The sequence below is a fragment of the Pomacea canaliculata genome, linkage group LG10, assembly GCF_003073045.1.
Source record: "Pomacea canaliculata isolate SZHN2017 linkage group LG10, ASM307304v1, whole genome shotgun sequence".
Taxonomy (NCBI): Eukaryota; Metazoa; Mollusca; class Gastropoda; order Architaenioglossa; family Ampullariidae; genus Pomacea; species Pomacea canaliculata.
In genome coordinates this window covers 5,250,933-5,266,845 of record NC_037599.1, presented here as the reverse complement: position 1 = coordinate 5,266,845, position 15,913 = coordinate 5,250,933, and the positions used below count along the sequence as shown (strand labels likewise).

General features: G+C 41.9%; 2 protein-coding genes across 3 annotated transcripts; both read right to left on the bottom strand.

Annotated features, from left to right (window-relative positions):
• Positions 1-1,543: 1,543 nt before the first annotated feature.
• Positions 1,544-10,352, bottom strand: LOC112573651 (A disintegrin and metalloproteinase with thrombospondin motifs adt-2-like; the record flags this gene model as incomplete). Its single annotated transcript, XM_025254211.1, has 6 exons — positions 1,544-4,655; positions 5,031-5,204; positions 5,359-5,508; positions 6,206-6,367; positions 9,189-9,362; positions 10,229-10,352. Coding segments are annotated over 6 exons (1,167 nt in total), but the record flags the coding sequence as incomplete, so codon positions are not given.
• On the bottom strand, positions 10,338-14,811 carry LOC112574506 (perlucin-like protein). Of its 2 annotated transcripts, none has more exons than XM_025255630.1 (3): positions 13,851-14,811; positions 10,801-10,987; positions 10,338-10,462 (listed from the first exon to the last, which is right to left on the bottom strand). In XM_025255630.1, exons 1-3 carry the CDS (start codon positions 13,912-13,914, stop codon positions 10,396-10,398), a joined length of 318 nt encoding a protein of 105 aa, XP_025111415.1. In that variant the 5' UTR covers positions 13,915-14,811; the 3' UTR covers positions 10,338-10,395. The 2 variants fall into 2 exon arrangements, with proteins under 2 accessions (XP_025111415.1, XP_025111417.1); XM_025255632.1 differs by lacking the exon at positions 13,851-14,811 and adding an exon at positions 11,122-11,185.
• Positions 14,812-15,913: the final 1,102 nt, after the last annotated feature.

The following is a 15,913-nucleotide window of genomic DNA, read 5'->3' as shown; positions in this document are numbered from 1 at the left end:
GTCTGTCACTTCCTATTCCAATGCTTGCATGTACTTTGACCTGTAACACCCTGCTCATGGCGTGACAATGTCTAAGAGACTGTGACTGACATTGTTGTCTCCAGACAGCAATTTTCCGAAACAATATCTGAGATTGTTGCTGACTTCAGAGCACAATCTGCCAGCAATGATTAAATAAATGTTATCTGAAACGCCATGCGCTGTATGAGTATGGTGAGCGTGCAGCAAGTGCACGTTGAGTGTCTGCGCATGCGTGTACGGTCGGGGGAATGCGCCGCACTTTCTCGCCGTGTAGGAGGGTCACGTGAGCTCTTGAAATTCTCCTCTAGCAGACGAGCGGCGTCTGCATGTGGCGAGATTAGTGTTGTTTACTCTAGCAGTGTTTACAGCCTGCGTCTGTTACAGCCTCGTTGTCGGCGCAGATTAGATTAGACTGAGAAAACGATTTACCTTCACTGGGAACGAAACTCACATTCATAACATGTGGTACACAGCTTTTAGGTCGGAATAGATTTTCTGTCGAAGATATAAAGAAAAAGAAGGATCAGTCATCTGTCATATTTAAATCCTTCTTTCCTTCCTCCTCTGAGCTGTTCGGTTCTTGTCTGAGCCATCGACGTGGACAAACAAGCAGAGAGAGGCCACCTTTACTACACATGTAACCCAACTCAAAGTGTTCGCACCGATATACATTGTAACTCATCTATTCCTTCTTCGTTCTCCCCTACCTCCGTTCATCACTCTTTTTTAACCCCTCCTCTCTTCATGTGTGGGTTTTTTTCCACGCTCTTGCAGACAGAGACAGACTTTATATAAAGGTATTTCGTCATTTCCAGGTTTAAATTTATAGCAGGTGAGATATAACTCTATCAGTAGTTACACAGATATATAAATAGAGTTAAGTAGTGTATACATTGGAGATTAGAAATAATTGAGACGTTTTGAAATCAACAGGCAAAAGATAAACTAGGCGATTAAAAAAGACCTCCCACCTTCCATTTCCCCTCTACCTCAAAAAAGGATCGCTTCATTCTAACATCTGTCACCCCTACTAAAGTTATTTCAGGCTCAAGATAAGCTCAAGATGAAAGCTAATGATGGTTTATGTCTGTCACACTTGTTGTTGAGGAATGTCGGTGTTACAGTTCCGCCTCGACCTCGCTCTTCGCAGGAGGGAAGATCGTCCTGTATGGTGTGGTGCTCTTTGCTTCTGTGATGCTGTTAAACTTCTGTGTTGATGCAAGCACTCACCTCAGAAAAGTATTCTTTCTTAAGATAACATGATAAAATTCCTAGTCCTTAGTATTAGTAATGGTAAGTGGTTCACCATTACAAAGACCAGCCTGAAGCGTGACCCTCTCTCCTATATCTCCTTTAACCATCTCTGACACTTTAAACGAGCAATAACTTTCTTTCGTGTGTCATTTAGTTTTCCTGTTCACTCTCTTTTTTCATTTTTTAAAATAAATTTATTCCTTTCTGTCATTTTTTCATTCATTCATTAGATGACGTAACAAACAAGTCGTAGACATAATATTTTTTTATTAACAGAAGAGCAGACATTTTTAGAAATTATACACGCCTATTTTTAGTTCATACTACATAAACGATATCTGTTTGATGTTATTTTTACTCTTGCTTTATGTGTATATGTGTAGTATATACCATTTTAATTATGTAATTTTTTTAATTTGCGTATTTGTTTGCTGTACATTTGGTGTTGAATGCCCCCAGTCATGATTATGAAAACTCTTTTTGCCCTGCCTTCTTTCCCTGTCTTTTCTTTCTTTCTTCCACAAGTCTCTCTTCCTTTTTGTACTGTTATTTCCAAAAAGACTCGACTGGAGCCTCTCTTTCCACTCTGGCTACGAGGTAAAAAGAGCGTGCAGTGCGGGGCACACGTGCAATGTGTTCTAACTGGGTGACACTGTGACTACAACGGGTTCCCGACACACATAACATGTAGCGGTTGATAACCGGTGTCGTCGAAATTAAAGATGAACTTCAGAAATTATGGGCCTAGTGTGGTGCACTTATTTAAAATATCAAGATCAAAATCAAAACAAAATAATATTTCCCAAACTTGTAATAAATAACAGCCTTCGATACGCCCCTCGGAAGGAAGCCACAGAAAGAGGTCAAGCACGTGCAATCAAAGATGAAGTTAAATCTGTTTACACAGTCAAGGGTGCAACCAACGGTAGAGAGCTTAGATCACATAAATGTAAGGCCTATATGTGAAATGCTTTTCATTTGATAAAAATGTATAGCGAATGTTTCTTTTCGAAAAGCAAGTGGCTATTGACCTAAATTCTGGCTGCTGGAGACAATGAAGGCTGCAGCTAATGTCGTAGAAAATGACCTCTTGACCTCTTTCCAAAACCTCGCTGAGAATGGCGATGCTTACGGTTGAGGTCTCGTAAACGATTATTTTTTTTTTTAATTTATTTTTTGGTTTGTTTGTTTGTTTTGTTCCGATTTCTGGAATCATTGTCTCCTAATGAATTCAGCTGTTTGATCAGAAAATATTTTTACACTGGTGTTAGCCTTTACACATGGCTGCCTATTTTCTAGGTCACCTAATCTGCAACACCAGCTGGGCAGCTAGTCTGCGACCGCACGAGGAATGTCCTATTTGCCTCGTGTGATGGAAACCATATCACCGCAGATTGTAAGCTAGTTTTTTCTGCTCTGCTCGTATATCGACTAAGAACACATACTTCTAAGTGTTGTTGTCTTCTAAATTCCGTTGTTTGGTTGGGCATTTTTTCTTCCTAGAAAATGTCTTGAGCATCTAAACAATTTATGGAGCCTTTCCGAATAATGTTACTATTAAGGCATTCAGTTCTCCAACAACTGTCACATGTCCAGACTAGTGTGTTTGTCACAAATCACAGTGTCGATTGTCTCGTTGATACGAGTCGAACTAGGGCACAGTGCCCCTATTTGCCCTCAACAGCTTTCTCCCTTCACTCTTTTGCCCTCTCACCGGGGTCATCGTAATTTTGTCTGTCATTTGGAACAAACATTCTTGAATTGGGGACGAGAGTGTTTTCCTTAGATAGTATCCATCGCCAAACAAGTCCTACGGCATTCACTTTAGTCAATGGAGGTTTGTCACAGAAGTGTTCAGTCGACGGTGTGATTTATTAAGTGCGAAGTTGAATCCGCTGACCCCGGGACTTTCTCAAAAGCGATAAACACAACAAAATAGACACGAAGTCGTCAGAACGGAAACCACTGAGCGTGACTAGTGCTTACTCGTTTATTATGAGTTCATCGCGAGTAAGACAGCCAACCACAGCCCTGCCGTGAGCCGCGCACAATCATGACGTCATCACACTAGTCACGTGTTCTTCTATGGTAAAACACACGACTGACGATCTAGCGTTAGTTACAGGCTTCACACCCGTGCTTAGATGAAACTGCACAGACCACAGCCTGAGGGATTTGCTGCTTCAAGGACAGGAGACTGTTATCGTTAATTCACCGAAGATAATGGCGGATGTTGAAAGTGTGTTGCTTGCACGGAAATTGTTTCTTTTGATGCTAGCTGCATAAGTGTTTGTGGAAACTGGGTAGCTTTCTTGTTATGTACAGAAAGGTAGACGTCTAGAATGCGGGTGGACAGGCGGAGTGGTGAGCATGAGGCACGTGAGGAAAGTCTCGTGGTGTCTGTTGTTTCACGAGAGTCTGCGTCTTTCAGGGGCCGTTATTCACACTGACGTGAGATCGAGCGACGTTCGATTAGCGCCTTTAAGCGCCGCCACTCCCTCAACATCCGGCTCTTAACCACAGTCTCTGACTTCCTGTTACACCGCTCCGGAATTACTTGTCCGGATGTGGACAGTCCTCCTCCTGGGTTGGACGTTGGAGCAAAGTAAAGAAGGCGGGAAAAGGGGTACATCACCCCTATCCCGCCTTTCTTTTCACAACGTCCTTGAAAAAGGAAACTTTCAGCCGCACGTTCTTGGCCTATCTTCCATCCATCCATTAATTAATCAATCAATCGATATCCACGCTTCTCCTTGCAACTGGCAAGACTTTAACATGTCTTGTCTCCGGTACCTTATTCTTGACATCGAGAAACTTCTAGCAAACTTAGGGAGGCCGATAGTTTAAGGGCAACTCGATCTCGCAATGGATATACAGATGAGAGTTTCTAGATGATCCAACAGAATACGTGGGATATGTGTTCGAGCCAACTGTAGAGAGTAAGTTCACTTGATGCACACACACAAACGAAACCTGCTGTACCCGGGTATCACACATTCAGTTGCCGTTCACTTGAAATGGAGTGAACATGGAGTAGTCGTAGAAGATGTATCCTGGTTGCTTTTGCAAGTTGGCTTTGGCCACTTCACTCGACGCTGAGTTTATCTGACATGTGTGCAGTCCATTCCCATCGGAGTTGTATTCGTAGTTGAACGAGCCGCAAGAGTCGAAGCTCAGGCATTTCATAGCACAGCGAACCTTCGACGACACCGAGAAGGTCTGAATCACGTGACCAGTAATTCTGTAATCCCTGACGCCCTTGGTGTTGAAGACGTTTTCTCTCCTCTTGGAAGTCTCTTTGGCCCAGGCCATGGCTTTGCGGGTCGTCTCATCGTCTAGATCAGACTGTATGGCTTGCACAAACTCAGCTTTACTGAGACCTGAACACACGAAGAAGGGAGTCAAAGGTCACGATTATGCACAAAGTAAGGAAACAGTAAAGAAAAAGCAGGATCATGAGAAAAGCTATGTGCGATTAATACAACCGTGCTGCTGCTGATGATGCTGCTGCTGATGATGGCTTGTATATCACAGTCCTCAACCAAAACATACACTGCTTTACAAAACCTACTTAAATTTGTACTAACGGAAACCTCTTCCGTCCTCTGCAGACACACAGACTCATGTATACAAGTCTAAAGGAAGAAAGTATTGTACACATTACTTACACAAGCAAAATACGATATAACTGTGATAGTTATCTATGTGTTGGCAGCGTGGTTGTACTGGAATAGCAAGAATGTGTATTGTCTGACCTGGGCATTGTGGGACACAGGTTACCACCGAGGACTGCGGACCATTGCAGCCGCTAGATGGCGTGCCGTCTTCCTGGACACAAGACCTCGTTCGCGTGCGGTTACCCTTGCCGCACGTGCTGCTACACGATGTCCATGGACTCCACTCTGCCCACCTCCCCGCTGTCACGTGACCTGAAAACACCCGGAATAAATAGTTAATACTTACTGAAACAGGCAAGTAGAGATCAGTTGTTTGTCTCAGCATTCGTATCGCCTGCCCATACGCGTGTCCACACACACAGAAGCGCACGTAAAAAGCAAATGCAGGTGGGATAACTCGGCTTACCGGAACACTGGCCTAAATTACAGGCTTCCTTGTCTTCTTGGGTGCCGCTGCAGTCTTTGTTATCGCCCGTGGTACACGATCGAGGCCGGGTTCTCTCCCCTTCCCCGCAGGTTTCGCTGCAGCTTCCCCACGAGCCCCAGTCCGACCACTCTGTACAGATTGATTTTGGAAAAAGTCTTTAAGCGTTTTCAATGTATTTCATGTTCACCAAATGCCTGAGAAATTGTGAATATTTACGCAAGTTTTAAAGGTCTGTAGAGTGCACAGTTTTTGCTAATAACTTGGTTAAGCTCAAGGTAAGATACTGTTCTCCAAATCTTGGTGAATACTGCTCTTTAGTACATGCTACAAACATAACGATGCATTGGTAGAAGTCTGTACACAGATACGTCTAATAAGCGTATAGTCCATGCTCTCCTAATAGTTGAGGTCTTCACAGTATAAATATATGCATGTAAATATAAATCCTGACATCTGTGGCCTTCACAGTAAAACATAAACACGTCTAATCCTGACATCAGTGGTGTTGACTTTGTTGACCTCTACTCTGCATGGTGATGTTTGTGTGGTGTATCTAGAGAACACAAGGAAGGTATTTGCCCATAAATAAAATAAGTATCTTACGCTGAATCGTACCCAAACAAGAAAAATACTCCCCACGCAGCTCATATTTCATTCCCAGGCATCGTCTGTTTATGAAAAGAAAAATAGTGGCACACTTGTCCAATTGCCTTCTTTATTATGGATCGCCAATCTTCAATCACCAATCTTTACCCTTCAATCATAAATAATTCTTCGTCTTCTTCAAGATACCAGAGATCCTTAAACAACAAGGAATCCGTCTCACCTGGACAGCTCTGAATCTGACAGTTTGTTGTCTCATTATTATTTCCGGGGCATGATTGGTTTTCCAGGGTAGAATTTCCGCAGGAGCGAGATCTCGACTTTTGACCTTGCCCACACGTAACGGAGCACGCGCTCCATGCCGTCCATGTGCTCCATGTTGAATCTGAAACCAGAAATAAACAATACAAGTCAAAGTTTACATTACATTGCATCTAAATTTGTAAATTTCCGAATTTTTAACAAAATCGTCGGTAACTCCAGGGGAGAATAGCAAAAAGAGAAGAGAAAAGCGAAAAAGCTAAGAAAAGGGAGACAAAAGACTAAGAAAGTAGAGTGAAATCTGAAGCCGTCTCCACATCTGCTTAAAACCATTGTTTCTCTGGATATTGTATGCATTTATCCTTTATTCCATCACATCTGCTGAAATTTGCCTTCTGTAACACTCGTTTTCTGCTCTCGGTCAGTAGAGGAACAATTGAATAGAACCATCCTTCTTCACGGTTTCTGAACACGTGAGGTCAGCGAACAGGTTAATGTAGTGGGTCGAAGAAGATAAAATGAAGGAGGGAAAATAAGGTGGTGGTTGTGTTGCTGTTAAAGGCAACGGCGATGGACGATGGAGGAGGAGGAGGATGCCTTCACCCAGAGGATGAAAGGAATGGGAAGAGAGAGGAGGAGGAACTGCAGGGAAGACATTTGCAGGCTCTATGGGAGGTGTCGATAGCCGTGAGACTGTGTAGCCCAGACTGCACTAACATTGTATTGTAACCGTAGCCGATGTTTTCTCACAGCCAACTGCGTCCATTGATTCCTCGGCATTGAGAACACAACTTGACGAGAGAATCTCATCAGAGTTAAACGCTTTTCATTTGTGCACTTAAAGAACACGGAAAAAATAGTCAATAAACATCAACTTTTTATGCAGGCATGAACGAGTAACTTTTAACCCCTCTTAGGCCCCACGTCAAAGAAAGCAATTTTATTTGACAAAATATTTCTTTTTCAAAAGGAATGTTCTGTTCTAAGGATCCAGATAATGAAGTCGTAATGTTAAAACACGTTTTAGTACTCTGTTCTTTCAAGACCACGAGACATACAAAGTCAAATCTGTTATTAACATTGAGGTGTAGTGGACCCACAATTACTCTGCACTCAGTGACAGACAATCATGTTCAAATTACAAAATAATGATTTGTCCATTGTTTTACGGATGTGGGATGATCCAAAAACATTGCTTTCTGTAAACATAATATTTTTAGTTTATGTGCATAGGGGAGAGAAAGAGAGAGAGTGCAGCCTCTTGTAGTTCCAAGCCCCTAGCAAATAACGACCGATAAAAACAATTAGTTGGTCAGTGGGAGACTCGTTCAACAGCGACATAAAAATATTAACAGGTAAAAGCATTTATATCGGAGAGTGGGTAGCTGACTGTATAAGGCCTTTGTCGGCACACCCCTTTAAGTGTGTTTTTTCTAGCCCTGCCCACGGATGCCCACACCCATAAAATCTTGCCGCGAGCGATCCGGTAATGACCCCTGAAGGTGATTACAGTGAACTCATGTTGACACTAAGCGGGTCGTATTAATCTTGCGATTAATTTCAGTTGTCTGAAATTATGTTTGTATGCTATCGCTTTCTTCGGTTGTTTTTTTTTTAATGTCTACTCAACTACTCATCATGTGATTATCCACGTGCGAGAAAAATTAAACACGCTGACATGCAGACAGACTATCAGATGCGTGTGTAACCACGAGTGCTTGTGTTCAACAGGGCGACAATGGTGAAGAATGTAGCCTTAAAGATGTAACAAAAATAAGTCATAAAGAATCAGTAGAGAAGATGGGTGTAGTTTTGAACGGGCATGTAATACAGACCAGTGTAGCCTTAAAGAGGCAAGAAAAGAGCATCTCACATGGCTGTTCGTAGTATCTGCTGGTCATATATTCTTTGTTATAGAGATTTATATCCCAGAAGGTCACTGATGGTGATGGGAATGAAAGAAAGAAGTGTTATCCATTATACGTTTCAATTGTTGTACTCCTATTGTTGACAGCGGAAAGTAAAAGAAGGAGGAAAATGCACCAAAATGAATGAATGGAGGTGAACGAATGGATACATCAACATTTCTGTCTTCACCTGGCACTCACGATAGCGGGACTTCGCCGAATTCCTTTTATTTTTTGACACCTTCCTATCAACCACATAACTACTTTTCTCTGGACTTCTAAAACAGCTGGTTATACCCATCGAAGAATTCTCTACCAGACGGAAAGATTTCCTGCCCCTCTATTCCATTCCCTCCTTGGCTCGTGTGAACTCAAGCAGTAACGAGACTCTGCGCCTTAATGGAGTATCGGTGAGATTGCTGATCGACTGGTCCTGATGGCTGCCGCACGTGCTAGTTCATTCAAACAGAAAATAGAAAACGGGTGTTGTCTTTTACCCAGTTGTTGATATCATTTACATGTCATGAAACCCTTGTTACACAAACCACTTTGCCAGTAAGTAGGCCGTTGGGTGATAATGGCTGGCTCTTAACAACGTCCACGTGACACCGCTAGAAATCTTATCAGGTGTGCATCGGTGATCGACGGGATCTGAATTCGTGGATGCAATCACAGAATCCGTCACAAACGAGCTCTACTGAAGTTTCTTCTTATCTTTCTCTTCATCTTTCGTTGTCTTCCAAGATATTTCCTTCAATGAAAACCGTTTGCCTATCGGATTGCGTCTGGAGGCTGTTCCGAGGTGAATGTGAGCAGCAGTCAGCCTCAACTACACTGCATAGTCCATGGAAGTTGAACATTGGGTTAGAGGCTATTAGGGTTAGGGTCGTTTGTATGTGAATAATGTAAGAAATCTTGGGCTGCATGTTCTCCATGGCGCGAGTTTCGTTCCCATGATGCGTCAGATATTTTAACAGATGAAGGAGGCTGGTGACATGAAATGAGGTGATGACAAGAACAGACCATGATGAACCCTACCGGACGCTGGGCAGTCTGGCGCTTGGCATTGCTCCTGTTCGCTCGATGTCCCAGAACACTTGGCTGTAGACCACCGCGACCCTGCGGTGCAATTGCGAGACCTCGTTCTGATGCCGAAACCACAGGTGGCGCTGCACTTGCTCCACGAGCCCCAGGGACTCCAGACTGCAGCAGCTGCAGGCACAGACAAGTTGCAACAGCTTCTAGCACACGTGTTAGATAGAAGATCACAAGGCAAAGAGCAACACGTGGTATGAAGCACGTGACACAAGGCCGTGGTCTGAAGCTTTCACGTTTGATCACGTGCTGGTGTTCTAGAAGTGGCAGTACTGTGCTTGTAGGTGGGCACGATAAAGACAATGATTGTTGGAGTATTTGGGAAGCAGCGATGTCAAAGGCCGTTTTTCCTTCTTCATTTTTTCGTGTTCTGTCTTTCTTCTTCTTTTTCTTTCTTTCTTCCTTCTTCTGATTTTTCTTTTCCTTCTTCGTGTCGCAGGATTATTTCATTAATCTTTGTTTCTACTTTTATCGACATAAACAATATTGCCTCTGCGATAAATAGTGATTCATTGAATTATTGCCTCATTCATTCATTTGTTCACTATTTTCAACTCGCTTAGATACATGCTTATTTGTGAAATCTAATATAGCTTCCTCCGCCTCTTTTATGTTTTGCTTTGTTTTGTTTTGCAATACCCAACTTAATGTATATAATACAGGGATTCCACTAACAATATAGGTTTATGATACGCGTTTACCCTCCCCCTTCCTAAAGAAAAAATTGTGTACATCATCAGGGAGATAAATAACAAATAAATACACTGGAAGCATAACAAAGTACAGCAGCATAAAATCGTTAAAATGACTCGTTTACTCATTCACATCACATACCTATTTGTCACCTCGCAGGTGTGATCTCCTGTGACACTTACCTGTCATCTTTAGTTGCAACATTATTCCTCCCACCACCACCATACACAAACACACACGCTTGTGATGACCTTTGACATCTCGCACACGCATGCGTTCTGTAAACTTACTTGAGTTCACCTCGCACACATAGGCATAGCTCAGACTGCAGTTCCTCAGGTACAAAACGTTGCCGCTGTTCCAGTTGGAGTCGCTGGAGTCCGCAGACACACATCCCCGTCCGCCAGTGACGACGATTTATCTTCCTTCTATTTTCTCATTGTTTAGCAGGGTGTCATCACACCACCTGTACTCTCCACCATCCTTGATTAGTCAACCCAATCCAGTAGTCTGCAACTGATTCTCTAAGAACCAAAGTAAAATATAAAATGATGATGGAGGGATACAAGGAAAGAAAATAAATTATGAATGAAGTATTTGAAAAATGCCTTATCCCTGCTGTTATAATCATTGTGTGCGTGTGCGCGTGTGCGCATGTGTGTATTTTTCTGTGTTGAATGCCCGCTAGGCTGTAGTATAAATCTCTCTCTCTCTCCCTCACACACACACACAACGAAAGCTACCCTAACAATAAATGAAGGATGGGTCTAAGGAATTCATTGATGGTAACCCTGACGTAAGCATTCAAAATGAAATATATTGGTTAACAGTTATTGCATTAAAGGTCACCAGTTCACACTACCTCTTGCCCATATCACGGATGCCGTCCAGCACTTTTTCAACTTCCGTTTCGGAGTTAAGGGAAGTAAGCACGCCTCCTTCAGCTTCACAGGCCTTCTGGGCCATGTCCCAGGTCTTGGACTCCGAGTGGTAATAATAACAGCTGCTCCCATAGGACACGTCGCTTGACGCGGGACACGAGTCGGATGCTAGTTCGTGAAAATAAAGTTTGAATTAAATAAAAAAAATAACTAATTTTAAAAAAAATAATTAAATTTTTTTAAATATATCTGTAAAAAATAACAGAATCCATATAGTTTCTACAGCACAAAAAAGTACAAACCCCTTATGAGAGTCATTCTTGAGCAATACTGACTTCTAAACAAAGCATTCATGTTTCCATCAGGATGCCCTACACCACCATTCTTCCCACTGCCACCACCTTCCATGTACAGCCAGTCATTTTTACATTCTTTCTCCTTGTTGCATGGCTGCTAATTCATTCGCAGTATCTCAAGCTCAGCCATGAATACCTGTAGGCGTAGGAATCGGCCAGCTGCAATTCAGTAATTGCTTGCCTTGACCTATCAGAAAACTGTCAGTCGAAATCCGCCTGCTACCAAAGCAATGCCAACCTTATCAACAGCTATGACAACAACTCACGCAAAAGCAGGGTTTTGTTTTGTTTTGTTTTTTTTGTTTTGCCACAGCACGATGCAAACCGCCGTCTTATCAAGTCGCTAAAGGTATGTAAATTACATGGTCTGTCAAAACAGATTTTGCGGAAGTAACTCTAACAAAGCAAAAAAAAAAAAAAAAAAAAAAGAAAGGAGAAAGAGAGAGGAAATGCTGAATAAAGACTGTTTAATACGGCAATGCTTTCGAGCATCCATTAGGATATTGGATCCCTGTGCACTGTTAAGTCAGAAGGTGGATGGTTGTTTGAATCAGACAAAGATGAAGGACGAAGGTGAGGGGAGAGGAGGTAGGCGCGAGTTGGGGGCAGGGGAGGCTCCTGTTGTCTAGTGTGACATCCACAGCAACAGCATTCAGCACCGATTGTGGTTAGTTGTCCAATGGCATCAGTCAATGTAAGAAAGGGAAACCATTCGCATCGATTTCACGCCATTCAATGTCGCTTAAATTATTTTTTTTTATTTTGTGAGGAAATGAATGGAAAAAACATCATAATCACATTTTCTAATTCCCTAGCTATTACACCTAATCCGGGAATAAATAATTCAAAGGACATTTGCGCAGAGATCAGACATTCATTTCATTGAAATGCCCCCAAAACATTTTCAAGACGAGAATTGGAATTTCTTTTTAAACTTACAGTTTTTTTTTTTTTAATTGTTTGAAATTTCAACCGCTTCTTCTTTTCTTCCTTTGTGATAAAATGAAAGTGGCACTAACATATCCAGCCGATGTGTGACTGTGGGAGAGATGTATGGATACCAACCCACTCCTGAGACTACAGGATGTGAGATTGGGCCACGTCCGTTTTCATGCCGGGTGAAAAAAAGAATCATAGCAGACGAGAGCGCGGCCATTCACCAGGGGCGCGACCTGTTGTCGGCTGTCGCTACTTCCGGACGACTGTCGCAAACAAGGACATCAAGGCTGTTGTTTTCCCCACCAGCTCTCACACGGAGAGAATTGCTGTTCAATAAGATTTTTATCTCCGGGCTAGATAACTCAGGCAAATATTTGCCTATTATGTCTAAAAGTTATTCGGTGAATGGGAATCAGGCGTGCACAAACATAATACAAGGAAAACAAGATTGTTGAAATATCTGTCTCGGCTTTACCCGTGAAGTAAATTATTGAACCTTTACTGTAAATAATATTATAATTGCATTTTAACAGAGTAATTAATAAAATTTTAATAGAATAATAAAAACACAGAGCAAACAGAAAATAAATCACATTAATTTGGAGCAAACCAGTTGTTACAAGACACATGGTAAGCACATCATAGAACGATTAGCGATTTGTTTTTCTTTTTGTTGGGTTTTTTTTTTTTTACATCTTTCAAAAGTTGTAGAACTATCATTTGTCACGATTACTTCACGTCGATAAATCTCTTATTATGAAGCTCGAGGCATGTTTGCATGTTAGTAATCGTTTTGCAAACCACCAATGTGGTTACTGACAGCAATAGCGACTTAATGTTTTCATAGAAAATCATAATAATGTGTTTGTAGGTCAGTTTATTTAACTTTTGTGTAAGAGAGATAAAAGTTCTTTTTTGCAGTTCTATTTGCATCATCTTACTCAACTAAAACTGATTGATTGTTGTCAATAATCTATAAATGATGAAACTGTCAGGTGATTTTAGAGCTGCAAGATCATTGTCTACACAGCAAAACTACCTTATTAGTTTTTGAAAAAAAAAGCAGCACAAAAAATGGTCTGAAAGGTTTAAAATACCACATGTGATTTATTGCCTCAAGAGGTAATGAATGAGGTAAAAACCTTATTAACAAAGGGGAACCTGCGAGTAAGATTTAGTGGTTTTATTGGGAGCTCAAAGTCCGCTGACAACATATCAAATGGAGTGTATGATGTGTGCTTGGCCTTACAAAGAGTTCTCAAAGCGTTGCCAATATTTCTTTCTCGAGAATTTCGAGCCTTTTTACAATGTTTATCGTGGCCATATCTGGGACCACGGTATTCTGTGAAAGCACATTAATATTGCCAAGTGATAAATATTTACGTATCCAATAGCATGGCCACAAGAAGGAAGGAGAGCAATGGTGTTCCCATTGAACTTCTCTGACATTCAGTTTTGGAGACGAGGAGTGTCTAACGAGAGACGGAGACAAAAAAATTAAGTGAAAAGGCTGAAACGTATACAAAAATAATAATAATAATAGAAGAGCAAGCAAACAGCGAAAGAGGTGAGACAAAGGAGGGAGAAGAGAATGACAAAATGACAGCAGAGTATTAAGAAAGAGATGATGATGACGATGAGGATGATGATGATCGTTATTTTATAAAGGATTAAGCTACTAAAGATCAGACGTAAGGAAAGCGATATCAGAAATAAAACTCTTCCTTCCCACTCACCTGTGTATGATCTTCCTATGGTGAGAAGAACAGCCATGCTTGTAATAAGACCTTTGAAGAACATCGCACCTGAGTTTCGGAATGGTTAGTTTCCTGTATCTACGGTTGCAGAGATCCTGTGTGCCACTGCTCTTCAGAAGACTATCGGATTTCCCTTTTTCAGTTACGAAACTCCACAGCATTCAAACATGGGAGGCAGATGCTTCAAATTCTTTCAAAACCTCGGCCTCCTCTCAACACGGAAAGCGAAACTAGATGTCGGTGTAAATGGCGATCGTGCAATGTGTTTAATACCACGGGTTGCTGCAGTGCATATTCAGACAGTGGATAATACACATTTAATCACAATTGTACTCGTGGGGTTAGCATGCTTCGCGAAGCTGTGCTGACAGGCATAATTTTCAAGAGATGTTCAAAAGGCAACTGTTTGCCTCACTGCACGAGCTGTGCTCGCGGAGTGCCTGGAGCTGGCGCTGGAAACGGTGAGCAGAAGGTGGCCGAGGCTCCATTAGGAACTGTCCACACCACGTCCGGCATTTCACGGCCGTTCATTCTCTGCTGTTTTGCTTGTTTGGGTTTGTTTTTTGTGAGGGGCTGTTGTTTTCTTGGCAACCCGAAATGATGCGGCAAAGGAGGAGGGAGCGGGAGGTTTGCACGACCAGTTCGCGCTCTCTCTGTCGGTCACCAGCGTCTCGGGCAACCAGATCCGCCAACCAAAACAGCTGTTACAAACGCACGAGACCTACCCTGCTGGATAACGGGTGGGAGAAGGGGTGCGTTTCTGCACGTAACACTTATGTTAGTTGTCGCGCGCAGTCACGAACTTGCTGCTGTCTGCATGTTATGCAACTGAGATGAAACAATTTATAGCCTGCCCTCGCTTGTCGTCATACACCTTTCAGGTGTGAATGCGTGGTGACCTGAGAATCCTTTTCCGCTATTTGAGCACTCATTGTAACGACTGATTTTGAATGTGTTTAATTTTCATCGCTGTTTCTTGGAGTGAAGAGATAAATATTGCTGTGGTGCCAACAGCCACGCAACTCTTTCTTTCTTGCTCTCTCCCTCTATCTCTTTCTTACTTTCTCTGCCATTTGCTTGTTCGCCTCTCTTACCTGTTAGAACCTGATCCGGATAAATTGTTTAAAAAACACCTTTTTCCTCACTAATGAAGATTCGAGTACTAACAAAATTATGACATTACGACTAAAGAAATAAATGAATAGAAGAAACAAAGAGTAGCCGACCGGAAAAGAGACAAATAAAGTGAAAAATATACATATTTGCTGAAGAAAGGTCTGCATCTGAAATACATTTAACTGGACGCATCATAGACTTTCAGATATAACTGACAAGGTGTGCTGCTGCCGAACCCAGTTTCGTGTTAAAACCACACTCTTCTCTCCCCAGAGCTTTATGGTGCCAGATATCCACTCTTGAGTCGACTGAGGGAAACTTGCTGTGCCACTCCCGAGGATCGAATCAGCGCTCGCCTCCAGGTTCGGACGCCAGCGACCTCCTAGTGAGTGGAGCAGATGGAGCTAACTGTATTCTTTTTCATTCTACCTCTTCTTACCTGCCAGATATTTCCTTTTTATTTCTCCACGTGTGTCCTAGTCGTACTTTTTATCGTTTACATCTTTCCTTTCCTTCATAATATTTTGCAAAGGAAGAACCATTTGTTTTATTTCTTCCCATTTTAAAAATCGCTTATTAATTATTCATACATTATTCTATGTTCTCTAAACTTATCTTTCTACTTATAAGAAAAAATTAACAGAATGATCGACCTTTCTTTTTATGAAAAATCGTGAGTTACACATATCACAGATGAGTGGCTCGAGCGAACATTGAACCTGGAACTGTGCGAAGTCGAGCATACAAATCACAGGTCGAGGAGCCTTCCATTGATGATATGTCTGTTCTTGATTGTCTGTGTTTTCTGCGAGGGTTTATTAATATACTAAATGAGAAACTGATTTACTCTAAAAAGGTTTTATCTGTATTATTCTATCGTTTCAGATTATGCAATCATGCCTTGAGGATTTAGTGTGGAAATAAAA

Bases quoted from the DNA above. Each gene is read 5' to 3' on its own strand.
- LOC112574506 (XM_025255630.1), bottom strand. From the start codon at position 13,914: ATGTTCTTCAAAGGTCTTATTACAAGCATGGCTGTTCTTCTCACCATA. The intron at 10,988-13,850 runs GTGAGTGGGAAG...TTCACGAACTAG, and splicing joins CATAGGAAGATCATACACAG to CATCCGACTCGTGTCCCGCG. The intron at 10,463-10,800 runs GTAGTGTGAACT...TTTGGTTCTTAG, and splicing joins ATCCGTGATATGGGCAAGAG to AGAATCAGTTGCAGACTACT.